The 10,985-nt window shown below is 31.7% G+C and overlaps 1 protein-coding gene across 4 annotated transcripts; it reads left to right on the top strand.

Moving 5' to 3' along the window:
• Positions 1 to 6,864: 6,864 nt before the first annotated feature.
• LOC112516758 (tubby-like F-box protein 8) lies at positions 6,865 to 10,785 on the top strand. 4 transcript variants are annotated; one of them, XM_025123974.1, is made up of 6 exons: positions 6,865 to 7,290; positions 7,504 to 7,638; positions 8,316 to 8,740; positions 9,339 to 9,426; positions 9,582 to 9,717; positions 9,818 to 10,785. In XM_025123974.1, exons 3-6 carry the CDS (start codon positions 8,384 to 8,386, stop codon positions 10,572 to 10,574), a joined length of 1,338 nt encoding a protein of 445 aa, XP_024979742.1. In that variant the 5' UTR covers positions 6,865 to 7,290; positions 7,504 to 7,638; positions 8,316 to 8,383; the 3' UTR covers positions 10,575 to 10,785. The 4 variants fall into 4 exon arrangements, with proteins under 4 accessions (XP_024979742.1, XP_024979744.1, XP_024979743.1 ...); XM_025123976.1 differs by having other exon boundaries at positions 9,585 to 9,717; XM_025123975.1 differs by having other exon boundaries at positions 7,582 to 7,638.
• The last annotated feature ends 200 nt before the right edge of the window (positions 10,786 to 10,985 follow it).

Here is a 10,985-nt window from a genome sequence, read left to right on the forward strand (position 1 = left end):
GTTTAGTATTCTTGTAGACCCTTTTGGGACCAACAAATACAAATAAGATAATAACGATAATTTTATAATAATATAATTAAAAGAATTTTAAATTGATTATTATATATATTATCAATTTTGGATTTATTAAAACGATACATTAATTTATGATTTTAATAACCATTACATATAACATGAATAAGAATAAAATTGATCAACTTCACATATCCTTATTAATTAGTAATTTTTTAAAAACTATAATTAATATTTAAACTAAATATTTTACTAAAATTATTTAACACAATTTTATTATATATGAAACAAAATAAGTATGACTTAAATTTTTATCTAACTTACATAAACATTATTATTATTGCAATTTGATTTTAATAACCAAATATAAATAATAATCGAAAAGTAATAATATAAAAATAATTGTTATGATTACGGGTTGTTTGTTTACCTATTAATAGTTCCATTAAGAGGCAACTTCTGAAACGTTAATAGATGAATTTTGTTTGACAAAAAAAAAGTTTGCCTTGTAATAGTTCCATTAAGAAACAAAATCTGAATTATTAAGAGGTGAATTTTGTTTGGCAAAAAAAAAAGTTTGTCTTTTAATAGTTCTAAAAACCTCTGAATGATTTTGTATCTTGGCCCCCTTAACCATTCAACACTCTTATTTCATTGTAAACAATTATAATATTATATTTCATTTTGCACTATATCATGAGAGCCTCTCAATCATTGTGATCACTTAATTATTCAGCATCAAACCATTCAGCAATTGCCAAATTAAATTAATTACTATTAGTAACACTTAATTTTATTTATTAATAATTGATATTGGTTTATAACTAATAATAATAATTAATATTATTGAGGGTTATAAATAAATAAAAATGATAAAAATATTTATTATAAGCTATTTCGAATAACATTTAAGTTAGCTTATGTCCATCTAAACATATATTTAAATAATAAGTTAATTTATAAATTAAGTTGTATTTATTGTGAAAATCCAATAAAAACGTATTGCTTTGTTTTTTTTTAATGCAATTTGCGGTATTTAAATTCAAATGATGGGATTGTTGCTCTACAATCATGTTTTTATTTTAAATATTAATTTTTATTATTTAATTAATCGGTTTATTTAAACAAATAGAAAGCAAAGCATGGTGAAAAGGCCCATGCGGGGGGTGGAAAACAACAAAGCAATGATGTATTATGATACTCATGCACGTGCACCTCACGTGACCACTTCAATATTAAATTAAAAGAATTAAAAAAAGATTTAAAACCTAGTTCGGTAGTTTTTGTTGTTAGTCTTAGGGGTAGTTTATTAAACGAGTACTTATCGGGTAATTTTTTTTTCACCGGATGAACATGACAAATGTCAAAAAATTTACCTTGTAAGAGCAATGATAAGGATGGAGAGTCTTAACCGGTAAGTGAGGGTGACAACTCTTACCCGAATAAGTGCTTATCAGGTAAATTGTTATATATGATACGTTTTGATGTACTACAATTTTACCCAATTAAATAAATTATAGTATTGACTCCTAACGTTAAGCACTTACTGGATAAGCATTTAGGTAAACGGCCCCTTACATCGACGTAGATAATTTCACCTCTATATATGTTGGAATACATGTTTTCTTTCTAAAAGAACTGTAATTAAATAGGGTTTCAGGAACGTCTCTTCTTTCTTTAAAAGTTCCTTAAATCGTAATCAGATGAAGTTGTACAACTTATTACATTGATTAAAAGTTATATGAAACAAGAGGAATATTCAAAACGATAAGCGACAAAATATCTGGTCTTTAAAGCAACTACGTATTATCGATAAGAAAACAAGAGGTTTTCCATAATCAACATGTCACAACAAAATTAAAAGAACGACAATCAAATCAAGAAAATTTAATACATCTACCTGGTTGTTCCATTGTACCTGATGTGAAATTAATTTTTAGGCGCAATTTTCAAACTTGTGTTATCAGACAGTTCAATCAATCTACAAACATGTTCCCAGTTCTCAAGTTCTTCGATTCATTTTCCTCTTTTACCCCTTTTTGTACTGAATTTTATTACTTACTGATATATTGATATGACTTATTCTGTTTTTTAGCACATTTATTAATAAAAACTAAAAGGGTACTCGTGCAATGCATCGAGACACATTTCGATTTCAATGTTTCGTTTTATTTTTTACCTATGTCGAATAATACGATTTTATATGTTTTTATTTTTGAATAAAATATAAATTTGAAAATATCATTAAAATTTGCAAAAAGTATATCAATATTAGTATCAAATTACTATTTTTTTTAATTCAAAATTTTTATTATAATTTAATTTAACGTAACGAAGTAATATAATTTAGGTTTAATAATATTTTTAAAAAAAAATAATAATTAAGTATTATGTTAGAACTCAATAATTATCCTAATTATATTTTAGATTTTTTATATTTTAAAATAAGATGTTTATCCTCTATTTGATTATGTTTATCCGCAGTTAGTTACACAAATTCAAACATAGAGTTTTAATAAGTTGTACTTATGCACAATTTATTTGTAATATTTAAATTTTAAGTAATATGTTTCAATAAACAGTATTTTATGCATAAAAAATATTTTTAAGAGTTTTTGTCAAATGCTTTATAATATAGTATAAATATACTATACTTGAACAAAAAAGTATTGCATTGCATTGTCACAGTAATTTGTATTTTTTTATTAACCTGGATATCCAACCTGCTATGCGAGCCGACTAATATCAGGGCGACCACGTGCTTTGCAGATAGCCCAGAGTCACCGCATTTGAACCTCTGTAGCCACAAGGGGATTTTTATACCTTCTTGGATTTGAACCTGAGATTTCCTGGTACTTTTCATTTTTGGAGTCAAGCTCAAACCAATCAGGCATCACCCTTGTGGTTGTAATTTGTAAATTTAATTCTTAAATAACAAAGCTTTTGTCGATACTGAATCTGTAAGGTTTTTTTACGTTGTAATTTAAAGCGTTCGTTAAAAAACGAAACTATTAAACACATTAAAATCATTTAGAGTTAAATTCAAAATTATTGTAAATTATGTATGTATAGCTTGTTTCTATTATGATACTATACATCTTAATGTTAGAATTTTTGGACAAATAATGCCATGAAATTATTGGTTAATTTAATAAAAACATTAACTAAAATAATTAACTTTTAAATATTAGTGAAACCTTAATTAATGTTGGAAGACCATTAATAAAATACTATGACTTTTATTGAAAGCATTAATATTTAATAGAATACATTAGGTTGGTTTAACACTATACTAAATAAAGCTATTTAAATATATATATATATATATATATATATATAACTAAAAGTGACTTCATTTTAATAATCTTGAGCTTTGGTACTATTTTAGTTATGGGCACATTTGAACGGGGTGTTTGAGATTGTTTATAAAAACAACTTATTGGTTTATTCCGGTGTGGTACCGGTAATAAACACTTTTGAATATTTGGATAAACAACTCATACCGATGTTAAACTGGTGATAAAGAGTTTTTGAAGAAGTTAAATCATTTAACTTGTAATAAGTGAATAAGGGCTTTTGTTAAAAAGCATAAGTTGTTTCAAATAAGCAATCCCAAACACCCTCCAAGTAAGAATAGATTCGAGTTAGGGCCGGACCTATTAGGGGTTAAGCGGGCTTTTCGTGTACCAATTCATTTGATAATTTCAAGAGAGAGAAAAATTAGGTGTTTGAAAGGTGCATCCACTTGATTTTGAGAAGTGCTTTTAAATTGCTGTGAAACTATATTTATAATAGAAGTTAACCATCAGATATGTAGCTTAAAATAAAATATGGAGAATCTCGATCCGAAAGTAAGAATTTGACTGACCTATTTTCGTAGGTCAATCAATCTTGATTAAGAAGTCACATTTTATTCTAAAGTTATTGTAGCATATGATGTTTTAACTTCGTAATTGATAAAAATGTGTTTTTGATGTATCTGAAATATACATAGTATTTCAGATACCAAATCATCCTTTCAGATAGTATTTTAGATACCAAAGTTACAATAGGAATAATCAAATGATTACATAGGACTTACGGGGCAGGAATGGAATATAACAAGCATGTTTAACGTGTTGATTGAAATGTCAAAAGGATGTCATGGTCCCAGTGTGAACCTGATCACAAACGGTTGATCCAATAAACAAATATGAATTAAAGTAATTTGATATAACACTCAGTTATTTGTTGTAGAGCCTCTTAATGGTAGACTCTGGCTTGCAATTGATGATTCTAACCTATTATGTAACACATAAATGCGTGATGCGATTTTTTTCAAAGAATGACCAAATTTTATGACGCAATTTTTAAATTGATCATTGAAATGGAGAAGTCCAAGGGCAACAATTTATAGACAAGAATCGGAAAATTTAAGGTCAGAAGTCGACTTAAACTCGTGTTTTAGTGCTGATCAATAGCCTATGTTTGATATAGAAGTGTTCATCAACAAAATGGGACATAAATTACGAACCTTAACACATTATTTTGTCAAGAAACAGGACGTTTATTGTTTCTATTTACAGTCAGTGGGATAAAAACGAGTTAGCATAATACCAAATGCAGGTAAGGGAAAGCGACTTTTGTGCTCATTAAGCGAACTAGTAAAGGCGAAGTGAGGTGCGAGTTGGAACGTACCAAAGAACACATGCAAATAAAGCGATACGAGCTCATGGTTGTGCATAAGGGGCATATTGACAGATCAGAGCTAGTTGAGTCAGACAATCTGTCTAAACTTGCATAGTTATCAGCGAGTTAGTATGAGACTTTCAAATCAAACAGTCGCATCGACTTTTGAAGAGTTTGAGCTGACCAAATTAATAGTTGATTCTATTGCTTTATTCAAGCAACTTAAAATACATTCTCCAAAGTAAAAACTGTAATAAAACGTATTACATTATGATATTTTTTATACCTATTTAGGGGGTCTTTGGGATTGCTTATTTGAAACGACTTATGTTTTTCTACAAAAACACTTATCAACTTATTATAAATCAGAAATGTTTAATTTCATCAAAAACTCCTTGTTACCGGTTTGACACCCGTATAAGTTGTTTATCCAGACACTCAAAAGTGCTTATTACCGGTGACACACCGGAATAAGTCAATAAGTTATCTATACTATATTATAAAACATTTGATAAAATCTCTTAAAAATAATTTTTTATGCATAAAGTACCGTTTATTGATGCATATTACTAAAAATCAAGATTACAAGTAAATTTTGCATTAGTACAACTTATTAAAACTTCGTATTTGAATTCGTGTAACTAACTGCAGATAAACATAATTAAAGAGAGGATAAACATCTAATTTTGAATAAAAAATTAAAAATATAATTAGGATAATCATTGTGTTCTAACAAAATACTTAATTATTATCTTTATAAAAGATTATATTATTAAACCAAAAAAATGAATTAAATAAATACTCAAAAAAGAAGAAATTTTAAAGTAATTGTGATACTAATATCAATATTTTTTTTTCTATTTCTTATAACATCGATCGAGACAAAAAAACGAAACATTAAAATTGAGACGTATCTCGCTGCATTATGCAAATACTCTTCTAGTTTTTATAAGCAATCCTAAACACCCTTACAAAAAATTAAAGTCAAGCACCAAATAAAAAAAGAGAGTAGAATTAAAGATAAGTCTATGAAATGGAACTTATCTTTTTAATATTGATATATCTATACTATCTTATTAAACAAATTTAGCAAAAGTCTTAAAATCTTAAAGTTTTAAAATTCTAAATGACCAAAATACCCTTTCTATTCACTCCCTCCTCTCCTCACGTACACTCATCTTCTCACATACATTTTTTTTAAAATTATAATTTTAAATTTACATTTTATATCTCTATAATTAATTAATTAATTTTACGTCATTTACTTTTAAATGTTTCATTTTAAACTTTTATCAAATTAACATACATAATCGTATATTAATTAAAACATGTTTAAAAAATACAATTTTATTTTAACAAGTTACACCATTATAATCGTCTCGTTAATACCTTCGAAATGAGTCCAGTATTGAATAATTTTTTATTTAATTATATTATTATATATTATATATACTGTAAAAAATATTTTTAATATTTACGATTTATACTTTTATAGTTATTTATATATATATATATATATATATATATATTATATATTTTGGAGTTAGGCTGTCCAAATTGCACTGTATAATATGTTTTGAATTAATATGTTCTTGGGTTTTTTTGAAATATATATACATACATACATACATACATACATACATACATACATGTATTAATTCAACATTAATCTGAGTTTCTTGACAAGAAAGAGGATAAGCAGTTGAAATTTCATTCTAAAATTCATCTTTTTTTTGTCTTTTAATGACTTATGATCTGTCAAATTTGTAGTTTTTCTTATTGTTTTTGAGTGTTTATCTTAAAACTCAAGTTTTTTGGTTCTTTGCTTTTGGTGTAAATCGAATATATTTGTGGAGTCGTTTAAATATGTTGGATTTTAAATATATTGGATTTTAAATTGTTATACAATTTTTGTGATCGATAGTCTGTAATTGGAACCATAACTCTTATTTATTCAAATTGTATTAATATGTAAAGACCAAGTGTAACTTATATCATCGTTAAATCTTATCTTATAAAACCAGTGGAACTTCAAAATCGTTAAAATTCATCGCTCCCGCCGCATTGCACGGTTACACAACTAGTACATACAAATATATACATACAGGGCAATATATTTATATATGTGGGGTGCATTCAATTCTTCCCGTTGATTGTTGGACGTCATGGAAAGTACCCGTTGAAGCAAGGAAATGGCCAAATAACACACCAACCGACCTCTGGTCTTCTTCCTCAAGAAACTGCCAAGAAGAAACGCTTATTTGTTTATGATTTCATAAGCCTACATACGTGTTTTGATCGAATTTGCTATATATGTAGCAGTCATTGATTATTTCAAATTAAGTTTTAAAAAACCAATATTTAATATCCATAGACTTTTTTCTTACTTTTCCCCCTTGTTCCCCTTGTTAGTTGAGCTAGATTTAATGTTGGTTTTAAGTCCCATGAGGGTTTTCAGGGGAGGGAAGGATATGTGGTTCTTGGTCTGACTCAACTTCCCTTTTTGAGTCTGATTCTTCCACCTGTTTGTAGAAAGTCCTCACAGAAGATTTTCTTATAGACCCACACATCAAATTCCTCAAGAGTTTCAAGATTTACTTTTCTTTCAAGGTATAGTCGTATGGATCTCTGATCTTCCATTATTTGCTCGTATTTTTGGTCGTTATTTACTGTATGTATCCTATATGGGTTCTTTCGATATTGAATCTTGCACTTTCATGTCGTGTTGGCGAATTTTCTAGGATCTAATAACTCAAGAAAGACATAAAAAAAAACCAAAATTGCCCCCCCCCTTTTCTAATATACATTTATATTGTCTTACAGGCAAAGTTTGTGGCTTTGATTTGATGGGTTTTATGCTTGGGTTAACATTTTGCTTTGATTCGGACATGGGTTCTTCAGATCTTGGTTGCAATTCATAAGTGCTGACTTGATGCAGTTTTAGCTTATCATCATCAGGTTAGTTTTTCCTCTTTCTTTGTTTCTTTTTCTCTTGAGTTCACATTCTTTCTAAGATGAGAATCTAGTTTAGATGCTATGAAGAACCTGCTAATGGTTGCTGCTTATTTGATGAAACATGGTTAAGTAAATATAACCAAGAAAGGAAACTGATTTTCAAGATTCCTGATGGGGGAAATTTGACCGATTCTTAAGTTTACATTCTTAAATTCTTGAAATTTATGTCAACATCAGAGGAGTATAACTCATATAACCATGTGATTGGAAGATGTTATTTCTTGTTTTCTTCTGTCATATTTGCCATTTTTTTGAGATAAGTTCAAAAAGGGACAACTCGAAACTTTGCAAAGTGAAACACCTAAAACGTGGAGGCTTCGATCACTACACCTTCACTTTGGCCCGTTGAAGGCTGGGTACATTAGTTCTTAGGATTCTTTAGCTGATTAGTTTCATAAATCGGATTAGCTTTAGATTGAAACCTGAAAGTATGTTTTAAAAATGGGAAAAAGGTAGTCCCTGATAAAGGTATGCAACTTATTAGTCTTCTTTAAGGCCATGTGAAGCTGTCTTTTCTGCTTCTCTTTTCCTTTCTCCACTTTCTTTATTCCACTTGCACTTGTATGCTCTTGATCCCCTCTTACTAAAATCTGATTCCCAAACTTTTAATTGTTTTGCAGTCAGATTCAAATGTCAAGAATTTTGTGATCTCCATTTTCAGAGGTTCTATTTTGTTTCGTGTTTCTAAATGTCGTTCCGTAGTATAGTTCGTGATGTGAGAGATGGATTTGGGAGCTTATCAAGGCGTAGTTTTGATGTGAGGCTGTCGGGGCTTCATAGAAGAGGAAAATCTCAGGGTTCGGTGAATGATTTAAGCGACAATCCTGCATCTCTAGTAATCCAAAATAGTCGGTGGGCCAATCTACCTCCAGAGCTCCTTTGTGATGTGATAAAGAGGTTAGAAGAGAGTGAAAGCAGTTGGCCTGCCAGAAAACATGTGGTTGCTTGTGCTGCTGTTTGCAAGTCTTGGAGGAGTATGTGTAAGGAAATTGTTACAACTCCTGAATCCTGTGGGAAGCTTACTTTTCCTATTTCCCTGAAGCAGGTATGTACCATCTTTTTCTGTCTTTACACATAAATCTGTTTGATCACACTCTTGCACAAGCTGGTGGCCTTGGTCTTCATGGAAACAACCGCTCTACCTCTTAGGTAGTGGCCAAGTCTGTGTACATCAGACCTTCCCTAGACCCTACATTCTACCTAGTTGGGGTAGAGGCCAGATCTTCTTACATCCGTCCCACCCCAAGCCCTACTTTTAGATTATGTTATGGTAGAGGTTAGGTCTCTGTACATCTGACCCACTCCATACCCTACTTTGATAGAGGTTAGATCTGCGTATCTGACCCTCCCGTACCCTACTTCCTATCCTTTTTGGGTAGTGGTCAGATTTGGGGTAGGGGCCAGGTCTGTGTCCAGACCCTACTTTCTGCCTGGTGGTAGAGGTTAGGTCTGCATACATATGATCCTCCCCATACCCTACTTTCTACTCACTTCGAGGTAGAGGCAAGGTTTGCGTACATCTCAGCGTTCTAGACCCTACTTTCAAGTGGGATTTACCGGGTCGATATGGTTTGGTTGGTTTCTATCTTTACGTATAAACTATTAAATAGTTGTAATAGTTATTCATTTCATTATGCTTTCAGCCGGGACCACGTGACAGTACTATTCAATGTTTTATCAAGAGGGATAAATCCAACTTGACGTATCATCTTTTCTTGTGTCTTAGCCCAGGTGAGCATTTCGAAATTGCTCCTCTGCTCTATTTTTGGTCCGAATTCAGTGGTTTTGTTTTCTTGTTATACAGAGTGTACGAATGCCACTGGATGGTGTTACCAAATACATACTCTGATATTTATAAATCTTTATGTTTAAATTTGGTTGTGCAGCAGCTTTGCTGGTTGAGAATGGGAAGTTCTTGCTTTCTGCTAAAAGAACTCGGAGAACCACTTGCACCGAGTATGTGATCTCCATGAATGCTGATAACATTTCAAGATCAAGCAGCACTTATATTGGCAAACTCAGGTATATAACTTGCTTAGATTCAAATTCCCTTGTTCTCCTGTTTTTCAGTCTTTAGGTTGAAAATCCTGTTACTGAACGTCTTCTGTTGCTCGTGTTTCAGATCTAATTTTCTTGGAACAAAGTTCATTATATATGACACGCAACCTCCACATTCTGGCGCCCTTATCCCGGCACCAGGTCGATCGAGCCGAAGGTTTTATTCCAAGAAAGTCTCACCGAAAGTGCCTAACGGAAGCTACAGCATTGCCCATATCACGTACGAGCTCAACGTGCTCGGTACGCGGGGCCCACGTAGGATGCACTGCATCATGCACTCGATTCCCACCTCCGCACTCGAGCCAGGTGGTTTTGTGCCAGGTCAGCCTGAGGTCCTCCATCCTCCCCGCTCCCTTGAGGACTCTTTTCGCAGCATTTCCTTCTCCAAGTCGCTCGACCATTCCACCGATTTCAGTAGCTCTCGGTTTTCTGAAATCGTTGGTGCCGCCCTATCAAATGATATCCCAGATAGTGAAAAGTCAAAAATGCCCTTGGTCCTGAAAAACAAGGCACCTAGGTGGCATGAACAGCTCCAATGTTGGTGTTTGAATTTCAGGGGACGTGTGACAATTGCCTCTGTCAAGAACTTTCAGCTGATCGCCGCCCAACAGCCAGTTGCAGCAACTACGGCAGTGCCAGCACCACCATCATCATCTGCCGGAACTTCTCAGCCAGCCCAACCGGAGCATGATAAAGTGATCTTACAGTTTGGAAAAGTGGGAAAAGATATGTTCACGATGGATTACCGGTACCCTTTATCTGCATTTCAAGCTTTTGCTATCTGTTTAAGCAGCTTTGACACCAAATTAGCTTGTGAATAGAAGGAAAAAAAAAGAATGAATGAAGAAAAATTTAACATTAGAAGAATGGGTTAAAAAAGCAAATGGCAATGTCTTTTAATTGTTCCTTTGTTACTACAAGAGGGAGATTGATTGTTGTTGATGTTATACTGTTTTCCAAGTAAAAAACTCAAGAGATTTCACTCTTTCTTCGACTCCATTCACTAATGAATACTGTTCCATTGTTGTTTTCATCTTGGTAGGTTTAAATGAATCAGCATGCTGTTAGAGGATCATTGTCAGTGGGTTGGTGATCTTATCTTGTTTAGGCTGGGTTTGGTACAAATAGGGATCAATGCTGGATAAAAAAAGAAAGCCTCTAGGGATAAATTAGTCATTTTACTAGTCATGTCTTGCCATACTCTGAGCGGCTAACATGTCATGTTTTGTGCC

The sequence above is a fragment of the Cynara cardunculus genome (assembly GCF_001531365.2).
Source record: "Cynara cardunculus var. scolymus isolate 2C chromosome LG 8, CcrdV1, whole genome shotgun sequence".
NCBI classification, from domain to species: Eukaryota; Viridiplantae; Streptophyta; class Magnoliopsida; order Asterales; family Asteraceae; genus Cynara; species Cynara cardunculus.